General features: G+C 53.6%; 1 protein-coding gene across 1 annotated transcript in view; it reads right to left on the bottom strand.

Moving 5' to 3' along the window:
- Window positions 1–21,098, bottom strand: part of ACTN4 (actinin, alpha 4) — an 83,265-nt gene that overhangs the window by 22,837 nt on the left and 39,330 nt on the right. Inside the window, exons 2-5 of the mRNA XM_011973330.1 lie at window positions 7,506–7,620; window positions 7,104–7,223; window positions 2,909–2,995; window positions 1,796–1,883 (exon numbers count right to left, since the gene is read on the bottom strand). Coding sequence (XP_011828720.1) covers window positions 1,796–1,883; window positions 2,909–2,995; window positions 7,104–7,223; window positions 7,506–7,530 — 320 coding nt within the window. The 5' untranslated portion in view covers window positions 7,531–7,620. The remainder of the gene's footprint in view (window positions 1–1,795; window positions 1,884–2,908; window positions 2,996–7,103; window positions 7,224–7,505; window positions 7,621–21,098) is intronic.

The raw sequence follows: 21,098 nt of genomic DNA, 5'->3' as shown, positions 1-21,098 counted from the left end.
GAGATCAAATCCTGACTCTTCTGCCTACTGACAGCGTGATCTCGGGTAAGCCAGGCTATCTCGGTGTCCACATCTGTACAATGGGGATAGTGACATACCTGCTACGTAGGGCTGCTGTGCGGACTAAATGAGTAAATGCTTGGATCAGTGCCTGACTCATGACAACTTTACAACTGCTAGCACCTTCCATGGGAGGCCGCCCTGAACCGGACAGACCACTTCGGGGGAGGTGGCCACTGCAGGAGGCTGGTGCCTGTGCTGTGTGGCCTCCACACCCTGGTGGACCTGACTTACAGGAAGGCCAGTCCGTGGGCTGGCTAAATGCCAGGATTTCGCTTGGCACGCGGGTCTCTGGAGGAGAGGGACCTCCCCAAGGCCACAAGTTGGTCAGTTACAAGCTAGATGGGTCACATTCTCCTCCCTGAGACCCTTTAAGGGTTGGTTCCCTCTGAGGTCAAGCTCGATGTCACCTCCTCAGAAAGGCCACCCAGGGAACTTTCTTCCTCTGACTTCCCTGTCTTTGTGCAGCACTTCTCACTGAAGTTATGCTGCGGGATTACTGGCCACTGTGTTCACAGCTGGTCCCGCGCTGTGGCGTAAACTTCCCACAAATGGGGACTTTGTTTGGGTGCCACTGTATCTCCACTAGTGGCATGCAGCGGGCATGCTAGATACTTACTAGTTGAAGAAAATGAATGGAAGCTATAGGAAGATTCAGTCAGTTAGTGGCAGGGAAAAAAAGGAGACACGCAGAGAAGAGTGACCAAGGGAGGGACCACATGCTATCAGGGTGAGCACGATGGGAAAAGCCCTCTGCACCCATCGAGGGTCCCTGAGAGCCTGAAGCCGCTGCATATCCCACGAGGCCCTGCTCTTCATTCCTGTGCGGGCCATCCAGGAGACTCAGAGGGTGGAGCCACAGGGCAAACTGGATTTGACCTCAGGGCCGTCCCCAGAGCCAGTGTTCCCAAACACTGGGCAGGCCCGCCTCTTGCCACCCCCTGGACCGCATGCGGCACTGCCCATGCCCGCCTCAGCTATGGCAATGGTGGACATGTCTCATCTCCCACTCACTTTGAGGGAAGCAGGTTCATGGCGGAGCTGAGGCTTGTTCATCTTAGCAGCCACAGAGTACGTTTTTCCCCAACACAAAATTCAATAGCAACTCTAAAAACAATTCACTCTTGAGCTGTCAAAATAAAGAGGCCAGGAGTAGGCAGTGGCTCACATCTGTAATCCCAGAACTTTGGGAGGCCGGGGTAGGAGGACTGCTTGAGCTCAGGAGTTCAAGTCCAGCCTGGGCAACACAGGGAGACCCCGTTCCTACTAAAAATGAAAATAAAAAATTAGCCAAGTGTGGCTGCGTGCACCTGCAGTCCCAGCTACTTGGGAGGCTGAGAAAGGAAGACCACTTGAGCTCAGGCCAAGGCAGCAGGGACGAGCGACCGCACCACTGCACTCCAGCCTGGGCGACAGCACAAGACCCTGTCTCAAAAATGAAGAGCTTTATTGTTGCTTCTGAGAGTCACCTTGCCTGGGGACAAAGAAGGTTCTATTAGGCCAGCGACAGGGCTGACCTTACGGCCTTCAGCCAGGATGGCTGGGAAACTGCCTCCTCTTCCTCAGAGAGGACCAGGTGACCTTCCCATGGGCTTGTAGGGCCCATGGCCAGGGAGGGGCTGACTGAGGGCTGGCATCTCACAGACCATGACAAAAACACAGGAAACAGAGTAGGTGGGAGGAAGGATCTCAGGTTCCTAGAGGAAGGGAGAGGATGAGCAGGACTGGTGCTCACCTGATGTGGAAGTTCTGCACGTTGACGTTCTTATACGGGGCTGTCTTTCTCTGGCACCAGAGAAGAAGCCCTTCCTTGGCCGAGGTCTCTGCAAAACACACAAAGACAGTGAGCACTGGCTCAAAAATAAACCCTCAGAACTCAGCTCAAGTTGGATGGGACTTTCAGCCTCAGGCCTAGGGGTCAAACAAAACCCAAGGGGAGAGGACATCAGTCCTAACAACAGCAGCAGTGATAGCAGTGAGACGGCTACTCCCATTCCGGATGCAGACGGATGCTGCCAGGCCCAACTGCCAGGACACACAGCCCTGCTTAATCCTCATGGCCCCAAGGAGAGTCGCTTGACCAGGGCTGCCCTAGGAGGTGGTGGTGTCAGGGCCTGAATCTGTGCCGTGTGCCTGGCCACCAAGCCCGTGCCTTTCACCACCAGAACACACTGCAGACAAGCCCTTGACACTGGCCTTGGCCTCTTTTGAACAAGGTGAAAAGTCAGCTGTGGAGAAGCCTAGGGGGCCCTTCTGTTCCCCGTGGATAGCTCAGCTGTCCTCACAGACTGGGAGCCCTTCAAGGGCAGGAAGCATATCTCTCCCGGTCATCACTGCGACCCGGCACCTGGGAGCTCCTGCACGCTGGCCCAGGTGGCTCTGCCCATCCTGTGTGCACACAGGTGCTTGAAGGGAAGCAAAATCGTCCATTCCTGGACGGCATGAGCTCATAACGGGTCCATGGGGACCAAGTTTCAAGGACAGGGATGTTGAGCAAACACAGAACCAGGCCCAGACCCAACTCTCTCACTAGTCTGTTCTGGGACTTGGGTTCCTGGACTGTAAAACGGGCCCAGCTATCCTTGCCCATCTCATGAGGGTGGCATGAGGGTCCACTGAGATGAGGCTGCAAGAGCAAAGGCACTCAGAGGGCACTGCAGCCAAGAGGTGGGCGGCTGGGAGCAGCCTCCCTTCACCTGCCACCCACTGACTACTCCTGCGAAGGTCAGGCCCTGTGAGCGACCCCAACGAAGCAGGAAGAGGCTTGAAGCACGAAGACCACACTTCAGCTCTCCTCTAACCTGCCCTGACTCAGGTGGGAAGCGGGCGCAGTACAGGTGGCTCTCACCTTCCACGGAGATGTCCTGGATGGCGAACCTAAGGATGATGGTCCAGATCATTCCCAGGGTCATCTTTGCGTTGCCGTCCACAATCTCTGCACACAGGGAAGGGGGCAGAGGACAGAAAGTCGTTAAAACCAAAGTGAGGCTCCTCCGCCCAATCTGAAGGTGACCTTCCAGCCCTATCTAGAGAAAGGCTCCAAACCACCCCCGGCTGCATCTCCCAGGCCCGTCCTCCTCCCTCTCTCAGGAGAAAATGCATGGAACAGTCTCTGGGCAGCGCTGTTCCAGAGCCTTCTGCTACTGAGCGCCTGCAGGCTTCTGGCCACAAGGGTCCCTGGCCCCGCAGCCAGCTCCTTCTCCCGACCCAACTCAAAAAACCACTCCTCCAAGAGGCCAGTCTCAGGTGTGTGGCCTCTGTTCACACCTCTCTCAACTCTCAGTGCTCTGTACATTTCTGCCTTCATCTGCATACCTCCTGACTACAGGGGAGCACCGCAGGCCCACGCTCTCAGGGCAAAGGTAGTCTTTTTCATCTCTCAGTCAGCAAATGTACACTACATTATTATTTATTGCAAATCTGTCCACTTCCTTCCAATCCCACTGCCAACACTCTCTTCCAAGCCACTCTCATCTCCAGAGTTCAATGAGGCTACCTCCTGTGTACCCTTCCTGCCCATAATCCACATCGACACAGCAGCCAGCATGGTCGGTTTTCTTCTTTTGAGACAGGGTCTGGCTGGCTGGATGGAGTGCAATGGTGTAGTCACAGCTCACTGCAGCCTTGACTGCCTGGGCTCAAGCAATCCTCTTGCCTCAGTCTCCTGAGTAGCTGGGACCACAGACGCACGCCACAACACCTGGTTAGTTTTTAAACTTTTTGTAGAGGCTGGGTCTTGCTGTTACCCAAGCTGGTCTCAAACTCCTGCTCAAGTGATCTTCCCGCCTTGGCTTCCCAAAGTGCTGGGACTGCAAGTGTAAGCCTCCATGCCTGGCCCACAGGGAAAAGGCTTGCCCTGAAGGCCCAGGCTCTGCCATCCTCCCAGATTTCTCTACCTGCATCCTCTGGGCAAGCCAGGCTCTTTCTTGCTTTGAGATGTTCACACCTTCTGTCCACCCACAAAGCATGCCCCTAGCCTGCAACCCTCAACTGGCTGGTCCTTCTCATCGTGCAAGCTTCTGCTTGTGCCACCTCTCACTGTGGCTTCCCTGACTGCCCGTCCCAAGCAGCTCCCCCACCCGTCACCCCGTTCCTCCCTCCCTGGCCCCTGTGCTGCCCCCAAGCCATCACTATGTGAAATCACGTGTTGGATGGGCTGTTTACTTGTTCACCATCTGCCAGCCCTCATGACGGCGAGGCTGCTCTGACCACCACTGGATCCAGTGCCTGGAAGGCCGGTGAGGAACAAGCATGACTGCTGTGTGGTCAGGAAGGGGAGAGCACAGGCCCGAGGCCAGGTGGCCAGGCTGTACGCTTTCTGAACTAACCTAAAAACAAACATTTGCGGCCAGGTGTGGTGGCTCACACCTGTAACCCCAGCAATTTGGGAGGCTGAGGCGGGTGTGGATCACCGGAGGTCAGGAGTTTGAGACCAGCCTGGCCAAGATGGTGAAACCCTGTCTCTACCAAAAATACAAAAATTAGCCTGGCATGGTGGCAGGTGCCTGTAATTCCAGCTACTCTCCTGAGGCAGGAGAATTGCTTGAGCCCAGGAGGTTGCAGTGAGCCAAGATTCCACCATTGCACTCCAGCCTAGAAGACAAGAGTGAGACTCCATCTCAAAAAAAAAAAAAAAAAAAAAACTTGCTGTAACTTCTCAAAAGAGGGGCTTGGACCACACCTTCCTCAGCCTCAGCAACTAAAGAGAAAAACTTTCTCTGCAAGGCCCAGGGCAGCTGTGTGACTGAGGCTGGATGAGAGAAGGCAGTGCCTCATCCCGGAGTCCACCAGTCAGGCATGCCTAGGGCAGTCCTCCCCACTTGTCAACATGCCAGATGCAAGGAGCACGGCGAAGGGGCTTCCAAAGAAGACAGAGGGGCTCCACTGCTGCAACTACTCTTGGGAAGGGCTGGGCACAGGGGTGAGTTGCAGAGCTAACTGCAGAGCTGGAGGCACAGGACACCACGGGAGACCCTGCTCACTGACCTCTGAGCAGAACACCCCAGGGCAGGCTTGCTTGGAAGCAGGTGGAGAGGTCACAGAGAAGATGGGGCCCACCTTCCCCCGGGGATACACCCAGAGGAAGGGGGTGTCCATGAGCCACAGCTTTCGGGTTTTCGGAGGAGGAAATATGCTCATTCTGCTGCCCAGAGACAGGGGAGGGACCCAGTGTCCACCCTGCCCTAGGGTTCAGAGCCCCAGACCCAGAAACGGAGCAGCGCCACCTGCCCCTTAGTGGAGCGAGGCAGCTCGAGCCTCAGGAAATCTATGCTGTGTACCTCCCGAGGGCTGGGCCTGCAGAGCTGGGCAAGGCCGCAGCTCCCCAGCCCAGCGGGCACCGGTGCAGCTGGTCACGGAGGGCTCATGGAGTTCTGGTGAGGAGAGGATGGCGTTTCTCATGACACATCCACCAGCTGCTTCTCTGACCTGCAGCTGTGCCTCTGGTCCCTCTCATCACCCCTACGGGAAGCCAATAATCCCGCGAATGCCCGATCATGTGGAAGGACAGGGGGACAGCGTGGGGTGGGGTTCTCAGGTGCCTTGAGCCCCAGGAACGCCTCCATTAGGCTTTGTTCCGAGGCCCCACGGTCGCAGGGACTAGGAGTGAACCAATTTGGGCATGAACAGAGATTTTTTTTTTTTTTTTTTGAGATGGAGTCTCGCTCTGTCGCCCAGGCTGGAGTGAAGTGGCACGATCTTGGCTCACTGCAAGCTCCGCCTCCCAGGTTCACGCCATTCTCCTGCCTCAGCCTCCTGAGTAGCTGGGACTACAGGTGCCCGCCACCGCGCCTGGCTAATTTTTTGTATTTTTTAATAGAGACGGGGTTTCACCGTGGTCTCGATCTCCTGACCTTGTGATCCGCCCGCCTCGGCCTCCCAAAGTGCTGGGATTACAGGCGTGAGCCACCGCGCCCGGCCCAGAGAACATTTTTAGACCAAGTTTTTCTCCAAATGAAAACTGATGACTGTCATGGGTCTCTCCTCTAACCCCTCCTGTATTTACAGACTAGCATTTGAGCAAAATAAATGCAGCTGTGAGAAGCAGAAGGCTGGAACAGAGCCCGGAGGAAAGATCCATGCAAGGACAGAAAATCTCAGGGCCTGACTGAATTTTTGGGTTGTGATTTTTTTAAACAAACACCAACCACCTCGACTGTGGCATGCAAGGCTTGGCACCCCTCCTCGCAGAGGTCCTGGGCCAGGGCAGAGCCTTGGAACTCAGTACACACATTCTGGCCCAGAGTCTTGGCCAAACTCTCAGAGCCCTGTCATTAACGGCAATTAGTTTACTTTGTTTTTCTAGAAGCTGGGACAACATGGATGTCAGGGTGAAGAATCCTTACTCTGACTAATGAGCGGAACTGTGAGCCCACGCTGCTGGGGAGCTTCTGAGCTCCATCAGACCTCGCCTGTCTCTAAAAGCGCCTGGGAGCTCAACCCAGGGGCCCCTGCTGAGAGCCTGCTGCTCTAGTGAGGCTACAGTCCCGGTTATCTACATGGGGCCCAGGAGGATCCTGGGGTGGTCAGAGGTGAAACTCTCCAAGCCTGTGCACACAGGGCAAAGTCTGGGCACTGACCTTTGGCCATGCACTCCCTGCCCCGATGCCTGACACGGGGCCTCCAGTCCCCTTCTCTGATATTGGGAAGGGCATAATGAGAAAAGTGTTCCTGGTACAGAGAGAGGCTGTGGCACGTGTTTGTTACCGTCTGCTGAGCCTGGCACAAGGAGAACCAGTGAGGGCGACCTGAGTGCAAGTCAAAACCATTCCACCCCCTACAGAAGCTACCGCCCCCATGGTTGGGTGGGTTGCACTTCCTAGATTTGGACTGTGTCCACCGGATTTTTCCAAGGGGCTGGGGGAGCTTGTGGGCCCAGCATCGTATCAAGAGCAGTTGTTGGGATCACTGCTGAGTATGTACTGGGGCTCTGAGTGCCCCAAGCACCCTACAACCAACAAAATTTCTCTTCAGAATGCAGATGTGCCTCAGAGCCTGAAGGTCAGAAATTGAGCAGGATCCTCACTGCTCCATCTCCAGCTCACCTTCTGCCCCGATAGAGACCAGCTTGACGCCTTTGCTGGCAATAAAGTCCAGTGCTTTGTTCACGTTGTTGATTTTGTGCACTCTCATTTTCCCCCGCTCCGGCTTAGGTAACCGCTCCCCTGAGAAATGCACAAAGAGAAAAGAAGAGGGGGCGAGACAGAGAGAGAGAAAGGGAGATAGGGAGAGAAGCTTTAGAGTCTCCTCTGTTCACCAAAACCAGGTTCCCCTGCTGGACCACCAGGCCACTCCGGCCCCACCCACCCGGCCGCCGTGCAGCTGCTAAGGGGTGCCCTCTCCCCCCCAGGAGCAATGAGGCAGCTGGGTGGGCAGCGTCTCTGGGGACTGCTGTGGCCGAGCACCTGTGCCAGGGCTGGGCCGCACTGTGTGGCTGGGAGCCTTACCTGATATGACCTCCAGGAGCAACATGAGCTTCAGCCCGTCTCGGAAGTCCTCGTCGATGTTCTCAATCTGCGTGCCTGCCTTCCGCAGGTGGGAGTTGCACCACGCCGTGAAGGTCTGAGGAGGCAGAACAAAGGGTAGTGCACAGAGTCAGCCTGGCTGTCGGGCTCTTTCCACACACCTGCCGGGCTGCAGCCCTGACCTCAGGAGAACTGCAGCTGCCACGGAGCACTCACCTACACACACCGCACATGCCCGATACACACATTGTTTCTGATCCTCACAGTGACCGCGGGAGGCAGATGTGAGGAAACTGAGGCTTCAGGTGATGAATGACCCACCACGAGACCATCCAGGTGGTAAGTGGCAGAGCTTGGATTTGAACCCAAGTCTGTCAATTTTGGCAACATGTGCTTTTTCCACACTCCCAAGCTGCCTCAAGGAAGACCAGTACAAACATCAGACTGGTGCCTCAGCCCACCACCGGCTCACTTGGTCACATAAACATGACTGAGCACCAGGCTCGGTAGTGTGGAATCAACAGGTCGGGCTCCTGCCCTCACGGGGCTTGTTTTCTTGATGAAGGCCAGCCCTTCATTTGCCAGCCAGACCCACGTGCCCCAGCTGGACCCTGGCTTCCTTGACCGGCGGCTGCTCTTCTCAGGCAGGAGCTCAGGCTGCCGCGTTCCAATCATGTGCACAGATACAACCCAGAACAGGAAAGTGGCAGGAAAAGAAAAGCTCCCATAAACGCAGGATTTCCTCAAGTCTCTCTTTGAGCTTGGGCAGCCCAGCAGCAAGCCCTCCCAGGAAAGGCCAGGAACACAGACCCTCTGAGCCCTGGGCATATGCCTACATGCCTGTGTCGTCTGGCTTTCTGTGAGCAAGATGCCGCCGCCCCTCTCTCCTGGAGAACATGCCATGCCCCATCCCTCCTATTCTTTTGTTGTTGTTGAGATGGAGTCTCACTCTGTCACCCAGGCTGGAGTGCAGTGGCGCAATCTTGGCTCACTGTAACCTCCACCTCCCGGGTTCGAGCGATTCTCATGCCTCAGCCTCCTGAGTAGCTGGGAATACAAGCGTATGCCAACATGCCCAGTTAACTTTTGTATTTTTAGTAGAGATGGGGTTTTACCATGTTGGTCAGGCTGGTCTTGAACTCCTGGCCTCAAGTGATCCAACCGCCTCAGTCTCCCAAAGTGCTGGGATTACAGGCATGAACCACCGCGCCCGGTTCCTATTTTTAAGACTCAGTGCAGCTTAGAGGCTGGAAGGCAAGTGGGAGGCAGGCCCTCCTCACCAGGATTAGGCAGCCGCATCTAAGGAAAATGTTTCGGAGGACCAACTGGAAGGGAAGGAAGGTACTAAACAAGAAGTCTAAGTCCCTGGCCCTAACAGACCAACGATGCTGACAGGGCATAGGTACACCCAAGCACGGGGCATGCAGCCTCCTGGTGGTGCCCAGCTACTCAGCCCCCTGCAAGCTGGGGCATGCTCATAGACATTAGAGCCACAGAAGATCTCAGATCAGTTAACGTCAACACGCCCAGGCGCCTTCAGGGAAACCAGCCTACGCACCCTCCCGCAACAGGGCCTGGGAAAAACCCCAAGTGTCTGCTTCTTATAGGAACCCCTGTACCCCATCCTCTCCATCTGCAGGGGCCAGTGTAGAAGTGGGCAGACAGCCAGGGACACACAAGAGCACATTCCACGCCCCGGGTGCAGGCGGAGGCCATGCGGAGCACAAGGGGCTTCCACGGAGGCTCTGGCCAAGCACCATGTGTTTTGACAACTGTCGCCAGCCCTGCTCATTCAGGGAGACCCGACATAAAGCCCCTCGCAGACAAAGCAGCTGCCTAATTAATATGCCGTACCACAGTGTGGACCCAGCATGGGGCTTCCTTCCAAATCCGAACGGGGGCAAGCGTGGACAGCTAGACCACCCCTGCCCCACCTCTCGCCATGGAGAATTCCTCTACCTGGGAGACAGAGACCCCCTCCTGGTGGCACGACGCTGTTCCTCCACTAAAGATACCTCTGCTCCGCCATGTAGCCAGCCCTGGGCATCCCTCAAAAGTCAGGCCAAATGCTGTGCCTGGACGGTACCTGCACCATGGCCTCCCTGACCCGGGTCTGCCTCGGACGGCCTCCTCCCTGCAGATCGCATCATGCCCGTGCTCTCTGGTCTCTAACAGTTCTTGTCTCCCACCCTCCCATGGCTATGAGCTCCTTGAGGGGAGGGGCCCCAAAGTAGGTTCTCATTACGGAGCATACTAACTCACCTTCCCAGCCTCCCCCATACAACGCTGAATTCAGAGAGCCAGGGCAGGAACCCTGCTTACACCACTCATGCGGACATGCCACCCAACCTTCCTAACTTCCATTTCCTCCTCTGCAACGTGGGGATGAAGATCCCACCTAGGCCACGAGCAGTGTGAGGACTTAAGGTGGCCATGCCTGTAGCGTGCATGGCAGTGCTCAGGAAGTGGCAGCTCTCTGGATGGCCCTGTGCCTCCCAGGGTCTCCTCCCTCCCTGCCCTGGTCTCAGGAGTCCTGCCCACCCCTTTCACAGCGTGCCTGCTCTGTCCCCGGCCCGCCCTCAGCACCACGCAGCCCTTGGCATCTCTCCCGTAGCATCCCCCAGTCACTTTTAGTCTTATTGGATGTTCCATGCACATGAGCTCTCTTTCCTACCATGTGTGAGCTCCAGGGGGTGGGAAGTATGGCGCCTGCGCCTTTACAGCCCCAGAGCACTGCCAGCCTTGATGGCGGGCAGCAAGCAGGTGTGGAGCCCAGCAGCCCTGCAGAGCAGAGGGCAGCAGCAAATGGGCTGGGAAGGAAATGGCCATGGATGGTAGGCCTCTACTCTCACGTGTGCCTGAGAGCAGGCGCTGCTGGGCAGCAAAGTAGCCAAGACACATCCCACAGCCTGAGGACACAAGAGGGCTGTTCCCCGAGGTCAAGGCCCCGTGCTCTGGTGTTGCCAGGCCCAGACCTAGGCACCTGGGCTGCAGGGAGGGCCGGGCACGTGTGCAAACAGCACCCCTCACAGCCTCAGCCTGTGTAGGCTGCTCCTGCAGGCTCTGCAGGGGCACAGACCTGGGTTTGGGTTTGAATGCCAGCCCCTTGGCTTACTCATTCCATGTTTCCAACCAAGTGACTTTACCTACTTAAGTCTGTTTCCTTCCCTGTAAGATGGATTTATCAGAATCTACCTCCTGCAGTGTGCTCTAAGAATTAAACAGGGAAAATACATTTAAAGCATCTGACAGGCTCCTTGGCATAAATTAAGAGCCAGATGAATCACACGCATGTGTGTTCATGTACACACACGCACAAGCACGCGCTGAGATCCAGTCTCTTCTCTGCAAAGGCCCTCAGACCACCCACTGGTATGTAGGGAAAATGGGATGGCAGGAGACCCTCTGTGGATGGCCCCACCCCACCCTGTGGAGGCTGTGAACAAACCTCGCCGCTTGGGTTCTGGCCGCCTGTCCTCAGAGGGGCTGCTGCACTACCCGCCCTCCATACATACACCCCAGCTGTGCTCATCTTCTCTGGGTAGCAAACAAGAGCTCTGGCTTGGGCGTCACACAGGTGTGGATTCACATCTTGCCTCTGCCACTGAGGCCTCAGGCAAGCGATAAGCCTCAGTTTCCTCACTGATAAAAACCGAGAGGTTAAGATAGAGATTAAACACAAGGATGCCATGTCAATCACTCAGTGATGTGTTAAACAAGTGTCAAAGGAAGGTCCGCTCTGAAATCAATGGTAACTCTTCCATGTGCTCTGTCTTCCTGACTGACGCAGGCAAAGCCCCAAGCACAGGTGCTCACTCGCCTGGCCTGGATGATACAGAACAGAACTCCCGCTCAGATCTGGAACTGACACAGCCTTGGTGAACCCCACTGATGTGCTCCTATCCTCACCCCATGTCTTGCTTTGCCCTGTTTTGTCCTCCTGGAAGATGAGGGGCATCTACTGACGTCAGAGGTTCACAAAGCCCTCAGCTCTGGTGAGGAGAGAGCCTGCACTCACAAGGCCACCCCTAGGAACAGGTCAACCACGACGACCACTTCTCCATGCAGAGAGACTGGTGAGTAGGAGCTGGAGTTCGAATGGGACATTAAAAATTCATCGCTTTTTCTACTTGGTTACAAAAATAACACACTGCTTCCATCCTTCCTCTCCCTACCCGGTTTAGACTATGCTGCGTGGGGTGGATGGTGTGGAGAGGTGGTTTCTATAGATGGAGGCCCTATGCGCCCACGATGCCGCCCTCCACCATGCAGAATTCTCAGAATGTGGGCAGCCGACTTCATGATGCCCCAGGCCGCCATGGGTCCGCACCTATTCATTCCCTGGACAAGCATGTGCTGGGTATCAGCAGAGGGCCAGGCCCTGTGCCGAATCCATAACAGTGAGCAAAAGTGGACACTCTCATGAGGCTCCAGGTCTGATCTCATTAATCAAGCAATCAGTTCACTCCAGAAATAACGCCCTTAGGAAAAGTGGTAATAACAACAGGAATAACCGCAGCAGACACTTCCATAGAGTCTACTAGGGGCAGGGACGGCTCCAGGCACTTGGTCACTTACTAATTCTCTCACCCTCGTAATCATCTCTGGAGGGAGGTGCTAGTACTACCTCCATTTTACAGATGAGGAAAAGGAAGTCCTGAGAGGTGAAGTGGCTTGCTCCCATCAGTCACGCACTGGAAAGTTACAGAGCTGGGTTTACAGCCAGGTGCTGGGCTCCCGGGGCCATGGGGTGTTCTGCCTAGTTTGTGTCCCCTCCCCTGCGATGGGAGCTGAAGAATGCGGTCAGCATGGTGGCGGAGGGGGGCCGGCGGGCATCAAGCGAGTGGCGAGGCAGACACAGAAAGGTGTCCCTGAAGAGGTCATTCTCAAACTCTGAGCTGAAGGATGAGGAGTTAATAAGACAAAAATGAGGGAGACCTTCCAGGTACTGGGAAGAGCATGTGCCAAAGCCCTCCTGCAGAAGGGACAGAGCCTGCTCCGAGAAGGAAGGGAGTAAAGGAGTGAGGCTGGCACACTGGCCTCACAAGGTCATTAAACGGTCATGCTGTCCCTGCCATGTGGGGAAAGAGCCGAAGGGGACAAGGGTCAACGTGTGATGGCCAGGAATAAAGCAGGGTGAAGAGCCCCTGAGAGAAACTCCCTCCCCTGGCAGGAAGAGGAAGGCAGAGGTGCCCTGCTGGCATGCCGAGGGAGAAATGCAAACTCAAGGTTTCTATTTCATTTGGGAGGAACCACAGCTGCCAGCCCTTTGTGGGAGGAGGGAAAGGCAAAAAGCACTGAGCTCTCCTGGGCTTCACCATCGCGGTCATCTTCCAGGGGCAGCAGTGATTCTGACCGTCCAGAACGTGGCATTGGCCATGCCCTCAGGACCGCACCTAAGAGGCATGCACCTGCCTCACAAATACTGACTTCGAGCCCTATTATGTACTGGACATGTGAGAAAGCAAAACAGTTATCATTTACATTCTGGCCAGCCAAGCGTGGTGGCGCACACCTATAATCCCAGCACTTCAGGAGGCCGAGACAGGAGGATTGCTTTAGCCCAGGAGTTCGAGACCAGCCTAGGCAACATGGCAAAACCCCATCTCTACAAAACTACAAAAATTAGCCAGGTGTGGTACTGCGTGACTGTAGTCCCAGCTACTCGAGAGGCTGAGGTGGGAAGACGGCTTGAGCCTGGGAGGCAGGGGTTGCAGTGAGCTGAGATCATGTCAGTGCACTCCAGCCTGGGTGACAGAGCCAGACCCTGTCTCAATCCATCCCCCACCAAAATTACATTCAGCACTGGGATGCGGGGGGGCATGACATATCAAAGGTAATTATGCTATAACGGCTAATTGCTAGTTCTTACTATTTACACATTAGCAATTCTTTAAAACCTCCAACCCCATGATCACAGGAGATATTATCTCCATTTGATGAGGAAACTGAGGCAGGGAGAGGTTCAGTGACTTGCTTAATGTTACACAGACACAGATGATACATACAAACACAGGGTGGGCATTCATTCCACGATGTCTGAGTAGAATGGGAGGCACTGGCCAGTGAGGGAGAGACAGCAGAGTCAGGTCAAGAAGCCCCCAGCCAGGGCCAGGCGCGGTGGCTCCCACCTGTAATCCCAACACTTTGGGAGGCCGCGGCAGGCAGATAACTTGAGATCAGGAATTTGAGACCAGCCTGGCCAACATGGTGAAACCTCATCCTACTAAAAATACAAAAATTAGCCAGACGTGGTGGCGGGCTCCTGTAATCCCAGCTACTCGGGAAGCTGAGACGGGAGAATCGCTTGAACCTGGGAGGTGGAGGTTGCAGTGAGCAGAGATCGCGCCACTGCACTCCAGCCTAGGAGACAGACTAAGACTCTGTTTCAAAAAAAAAAAAAAAAGAAGGCCCCACCCAGCCCAGCCCAGCCTTGGTCCCTGAGCTAGAGGTGAACTCAGAGAGCAAGGCAGGCAGGGAGGCAGGCAGGCAGGCAGGCAGGCAGGCAGGTAGGGAGGCAGGCACAGCGACGCCCGGGCAGCTCGCCTGCTTCTCAAAAGGTGGCCCCGCTGCTCCCAGCCTGTCCCTGGCCCTCCTGTGAAGGGAGCCTGCATCCAGCCCTTGACCTATCTAGGGAGGAAGGAAGGATGTGGACTCATCTGTCTTTGAGAACACATGTGAACCAAACCACAGAGAGGAGGCTTCAGAGCTTGCCCCTGCAGGCGGGCAGCCTATTAAAGAGGCTTCTCTGGTTGCTAAAATAGTACAGGGTGTGACTGGGGGGAAGGGGGGTGGAAGAACAGAGAAAGGCAAGCTTGTCAGTTGAGTTGGGCTCCACGGTCACCCCTCCGTGTGCCAAGGCCCATGGTGACCCGGCTAAGGCAGGCTTCAGGGAGCCCCAAGAGCAGTTTCTGCTTTGTCACTGTGGGCTGCAGGAGGGAGATGGAGACCCAGCATCTCTGGTCATAAAGTCCTTCCTGCGTCACAGGGACCCCTCCCAGTCGCCAGGATGTGGGGCGGTAGGTGAATGAATGATGGATATTGTTCAGGAGGTGACCTAAGCACCCAGGAATGTGGCAGCAGTGGGCTTTAATGAGCCATTCATCAATGCATCCCTCCCTCAACCCGAAGAGGCAAAGCCCTCTCTACTCTGGGGCACTGACTAAGAAACAAACATTCAGCAGACACAGGGCAACCGAGTGGTTCCAGTGGGCAGGGCGATGGTGAACTGGAGGTTAGAAAGGGCCCTGGTGGGATGAGGCTGACCCAGCTGAACAAACTCGCCTTCTCTTTTCTTCCTGCCTTCCTGTTACAAAACATGTTCTCAGAACTGAAGGGGGTGGAGGGAAATGGCTATTGGAAGCTGGAATTCCACTAAGCCCAGAATAAAGAGAGTCTCTTGCAAAGTCGCTTTGAGCCTAGAAACAGGCTCGAGAGATCCCTCGGGAGGGGTGAGCAAGCCGGCTCTGCACCGTGTAGCACAGGATCCAGATCGGATCGCAGGCTTCCCTCTCCTCACCCACCAGGCTGATGCTCACATGTGGATTCCACGGACCCTGAACTTGACAAGATTTTAGAAAAAACCATTTGCTGCCTCACACCACAACCCTCTTCTGCCGTGTACACTGCCCACCCGCCTAGCAGGATATCACAGGCCGACAGGCTGACCTAGGAGGACCAGCCTGCATGCACTTTCCCTAGGCTCGGAGTTGACTGCAACTGGCCACAGCCAGCCCCACCCCCAGGTACCTGGAGGCCAGACGGAGCTCCCTAGCACCCTGGGAGTTTTCAAACCTTGGCTCTGAAATACCGTGTAGGGTTTGTCGTTCCGCTGGGGCATCAGTTGCTTTGAGGGGGAGGGCGCCGTCCCACCTCCTGAACTCCCACCTTGCCTGCTGTGGCCTCTGACGCTGCCCATGGTTCCTGCTTCCACTGGTCCTCGGGAAGGGTGTCCGGGGCTTGGACACAGGGGAGGGACAGCTATTTATTCCTGGGTAGGCACCCAGCCTTCTTATCACCCATCTGGCAGGCTATTGCCAGACCTCAGGCAAGGCCTAGCCCCACTGGGGCATCTTTTCAGTTCCTGAAAGCAGAAACGGCTCCCTGGCCCATGGGCTTCATCACCAACTATAAAGGCGCTTTCAGGGCCAGACGGCTAAGCCTTCTGGAATCTGGGTTACCAGCTGCACAGGCAGAGGTGCTCACCCTGGCAAGGGGGCCTGTGGAGCCTCTGGCCTGTCTATGAGAGTGCACACCTGAGCACTTTTTGAAGATCCACTGCCACCAGATTCTGAAGGAGATAAAAGCCAGGGAACAGGCTGAAAGAACAGAAAACGAGCAGGTCACGATAACATGGCCACAAATTAGATGGGTGCAGCAACTAATGCATGGGACGCAGACAGCCCCACCTGCCCAGGCGATCAGGGCTGGTGCTGTCGCAGTTCAGCGACACACGGGGCTGCCCGTCCAGGACCCAACCCTGGCCGGGGGCAAAGCAAGTGCACTGTGTATGCCTGTTACATGACGACATAACCTAATTTGAAAGCAATTACAGTGAAATATGGAATGCGTCTTATGTCCTGGCCTGAAGTTGCCTTATTCGGAGTTTTCTCAGCCTACATGAAAAAGCTCTGACTTCGCAGTTGGAGGAGAGGTATAAATACCGCTGAGTGGGGTAGTAAGCATTCCAAAGGTCCTGCGTGTCTACCCAGAAACCAGCTCTTTGCACCCGGCCCCCTCCCCGCAGCCAGTGTTCCAGTCTTGGCCAATCCCCTTTGAGGTGCCAGAAAGCGTGTGTGTTGCTGCTGCAAAGGACGGATTTTGTTTGTTTTTGTTTTTGTTTTTGAGACAGAGTCTCGCTCTGTCACCAGGTTGGAGTGCAGTGGCGTGATCTCGGCTCACTGCAGCCTCCACCTCCTGGGTTCAAGGGATTCTCCTGCCTCAGCCTCCCGAGTAGCTGGGATTACAGGCACCCACCATCACACCCGGCTAATTTTTATATTTTCAGTAGAGACGGGTTTCCACCATGTTGGCCAGGCTGGTCTCGAACTCCTGATCTCAGGTGATCCATCCACCTCGGCCTCCCAAAGTGCTGGGATTACAGGCATGAGCCACTGCGCCAGGCCAAAGGATGGATTTTGGAGTGCTGTCTCCTCATGAGAAATACTGGTCTAAGACTTTCCTCTAGCTCTTTATAGGGTTGGTTTTGTCTCGTCACTCAGAACTTGCCTCAAATGCCAGCATCCCAGGAGGCCTTTCCACACTCTGCTGTCTTCCCTAGGCTATCACTCCACTCTGCGTTGTTGTTGTTTTGGTTTTTTGTGTTTTTTTGTTTTTGTTTTTGAGACAGAGTTTCACTCTTGTTGCCCAGTCTGGAGTGCAATAGCATGATCTCGGCTCAACGCAACCTCTGCCTCCCGAGTTCACGCTATTCTCCTGTCTCAGTCTCCCGAGTAGCTGGGATTACAGGCCTGGCTAATTTTGTATTTTTAGTAGAGACAGAGTTTCTCCATGTTGGTCAGGCTGGTCTCGAACTCCCAACCTCAGGTGATCCGCACACCTCGGCCTCCCACAGTGCTGGGTTTACAGGCGTGAGCCAACGCACCCGGCCTCACACTGCATTGTTTTACTCACTGCACCTACTACCATCGGAAACTATGTTCTTTATTCATAGCCACTCTCCCCCTCAGGTGCAGCATAGGCTCCCCAGAGGAGGGTTCTGTTTGCTGTGGGAACCCACTGCCTGGAGTGGTGCCTTTCACATAGTAGGTACTCAATAAATCTAGGAGTGAGTAGAATCAGGTTGTGGCATCTCACATCCAGCTTTTCTTTCTTTCCCTCTCTTTCATGTACTCTTTAAATATGTACATAGTTTGGAGAATCAATTTTTAAAAATTGAAATGTAATTCACATAATATACCAAAAAATTCACCCTTTTACGTAAAATTCAGGGAGTTTTAGTATATTCACGAGACTGTGCAACAATCACCACTATTTAATTCCAGAACAAGGCTAGGCATGGTGGCTCACGCCTGTAATCCCAGCACTTTGGGGGGCCAAGGTGGGCGGATCAAGAGGTCAGGAGTTCAAGACCAGCCTGGCCGTTACCGGTGGGTCTTTGTTCTTAGAGCTCCCAAGATGGTGGTGGCTGCTCCCAAGATGGCAGCAAGACTTTTATTCTCTGACCTGATGTTCTTGTCCTCACGATTCCAAGGAACTGAACCATTTTTTTTTTTTTTTTTTTTGAGACGGAGTCTGGCTCTGTCGCCCAGGCTGGAGCACAGTGGCCAGATCTCAGCTCACTGCAAGCTCTGCCTCCTGGGTTTACGCCATTCTCCTGCCTCAGCCTCCTGAGTAGCTGGGACTACAGGCGCCCGCCACCTTGCCCGGCTAGTTTTTTTTTGTATTTTTTAGTAGAGACGGGGTTTCACCGTGTTAGCCACGATGGTCTCGATCTCCTGACCTCGTGATCCACCCGTCTCGGCCTCCCAAAGTGCTGGGATTACAGGCTTGAGCCACCGCGCCCGGCCGGAACTGAACCTTGAGCCACGTGGTGAGTGTTATAGCTCTATTAGAAGCCATGGGACACGGAACAGAACCGTGGAACCCAGCGACTAGTGTTTAGCTCAATTAGGACGACCTCGGGCACTTAGTCCCGCAGGAACAATGGCAAGCCTCTAGCCTGAATGGGAGCGGCAATGGGTGCCTCGCTGGATCAGAAACGCAGCACCCTGCCAGATCCGGAGGTGGGTCTGTGATGGCAGCGAACAGCAGTGGAGGACGGTGAGCGAAAGCTCAGCTTGAGCTGGAACAAATGTGGACCAGACGAGTGTGTGGTTGCAAGATTTAATAGAGTGAAAACAGAGCTCCCATACAGCGGGAGGGGACCCAAAGGCGGTTGCCCACTCCCGGCTCAAATGCCTGGGGTTTACATCCCAATCATTGTCCCTCTTCCTGTGCTCTCAGATGATAGATGATTTGACTATTTCTTTACCTCCTGGTTTTAGCCTAACTGATATTTTAGTGAGCCCTTTTTACTACCTGATTGGTCAGGTGTGAGCTGAGTTACAAGCCCCGTGTTTACAGGTGGGTGAGGTCACCTTCCCCAGCTAGGCTTAGGAATTCTTTGTTGCCCTGGGAAATCCAGCTACAGCTAGTCCTGTCTCTCATGGCCAACATGGTGAAACCTCATCTCTAACTAATAATACAAAAAGTAGCCGGGCGTGGTGGCGCACACCTGTAGTTCTAGCTACTCGGGAGACTGAGGCAGGAGAATCACTTGAACTCAGGAGGCGAAGGTTGCAATGAGCCGAGATTGCACCACTGCACTCCAGCCTGGGCAACAGAGCGAGACTCCGTCTCAAAGAAAAAGAAAACAAAAATTAAAAATTAACTGGGTATGGTGACTCTTGCCTGTAGTCCCAGCTACTCAGAAGGCTGAGGTGTGAGGAACACTTAGGCCTGGGAATTCGAGGCCACAGTGAGCTATGACAGTGCCACTTGCACTCTAGCCTGGGCAACAGTGAGACCTCACCTCAAAACAAAAAACCAAAAACACAAGGAACATGTCTACCACCGCAAAACTGGTACAGTCACTCCCCAACCCCACTTCCCTCCTGCCTAGCCCCCAGCTCCTGACAACCACTAACCTACTTTCTTTCTCTTGCAATTTGCCTATTTTGGGCATTTCATACAAGTGGAACCATATGGTATATGATCTTTGAGTTTGGCTTCTCCTTAGCATGTTTTCAAGGTTCAGCCATGTTGTAGCACGTATCAGTACTTCATTCCTGCCTAAATAACATTCCATTGTATGGATATACCACAGTTTATTTATCCATTCATTGGATGATGGGCCTCTGGGTTGCTTCTATCTTTTGCATATTAGCGCCACCATGAATATTCACATGTGTAAGTTTTATGTGGACATGTTTTCAATTGCCTTGGGCATATACCTATGAGTAAAATTGCTGAGTCATATGATACCTCTTATATTTAAAAATATGAGGAACTTGACTAGGCCTGGTGGCTCATGCCTGTAATCCCAACACTTGGGAGGCTGAGACAAAACCAGCCTGGGTGACATGGTGAAACCCCGTCTCTACTAAAAATACAAAACATCTGTTTAAAATTTGAGGAACTGCCAGACTGTTTTCCCAAGAAGCTGCACCACGTTATACTTCGACCAACAATGTGAGGGTTCTGATTTCTCCCATCCTAGTCAATACTTATTATCTGACTTTCTGATTATAGCCATCATGGTGGGCGTGCAGTGGTATCTCATTGTGGTTTTTTGGTTTTTTGTTTTAGGGTCGGGGTCTCGCTCTGTTGCCCAGGCTGGAGTACAGTGGTGTCATCATAGCTCACTGCAGCCTTGAACTCCTGGGCTCAAGCAATCTGCCTACCTCAGCTTCCCAGGAGTATGCTACTATATCTGGCCAATTTCTTATTTTTATTATTATTATTTTGAGACAGGGTCTTACTCCGTTGCCCAGGCTGGAGTGTAATGGCATGATCTTGGCTCACTGTAACCTCTTCCTCCCAGGTTCAAGTGATTCTCCCACCTCAGCCTCCCCACTAGCTGGGACAACAGGCACCTGCCACCATGTCCGGCTAATTTTTGTGGGTTTTTTTTTTTTTTTTTGGTAGAGACAGGGTTTCAGCATGTTTGCCAGGCTGGTCTCAAACTCCTGACCTCAGGTGATCCGCTCGCCTCAGCCTCCCAAAGTACTGGGATTACAGGCATGAGCTACCGTGCTGGGCCTAATTTTTTATTTTATCTGTAGAGACAGGGTCTCACTATGTTGCCTAGGCTGGTCTCCAATTCCTGGCCTCAAGCCATCCTTCCACTTCTACCTCCAAAAATGCTGGAATTATGGGCATGAGCCACCAGGCCCAACCACGTTATGGTTTTGATTTGCCCTCATTAGTAATGACATTGAACACCTTTTCATGTGCTTATTGACCATTTATAGATCTTCTTTGGAGAAGTGTCTACTTGAATCCTTTGCCCATTTTTAACTGGCTTGTCTTTTTAATGTTAAACAGTCCTTTATACATTCTAGACAGTAGACCTTTATCAGATATACAATTTGTAAATATTCTGTGGGTTGTCCTTTTACTTTAATAGTGTCCTTTGAAGCAAAAAGTTTCCAGTTTTGAAACAGTCTAATTTATCTATTTTTCTTCAGTTATGTTTCTGCTGTCATATCTAATAACCATTGCCTAACCCAAGGTCCTGAGATTTACACTTGTGTTTTCTTCTAAGAGTTTTACAGTTTTAACTCTCACATTTAAGTATCTGATCCATTTGGAGTTAATTTTTGTATATGGTGTGAGATAAAGGTCCAACTTCATTCTTTGCAGACGGGTATCTATTAATAGTTGTTCCTGCACTATTTGTTGAAAACACTATTCTTTCCCCCATTGAATTGTCTTGTACCCTTGTTGAAAATCCATTGACAATAGATGTATGGGACCTCGGAGCTTTTTAAAAATACCTGAATTTTGAGGCCGGGCGCGGTGGCTCAAACCTGTAATCCCAGCACTTTGGGAGGCCGAGACGGGTGGATCACG

Source organism: Mandrillus leucophaeus, unplaced genomic scaffold, assembly GCF_000951045.1.
Source record: "Mandrillus leucophaeus isolate KB7577 unplaced genomic scaffold, Mleu.le_1.0 Scaffold137, whole genome shotgun sequence".
Taxonomy (NCBI): domain Eukaryota; kingdom Metazoa; phylum Chordata; class Mammalia; order Primates; family Cercopithecidae; genus Mandrillus; species Mandrillus leucophaeus.
The sequence above is the reverse complement of the archived record's forward strand: the minus strand, read 5'-3'. Positions and strand labels throughout refer to the sequence as shown.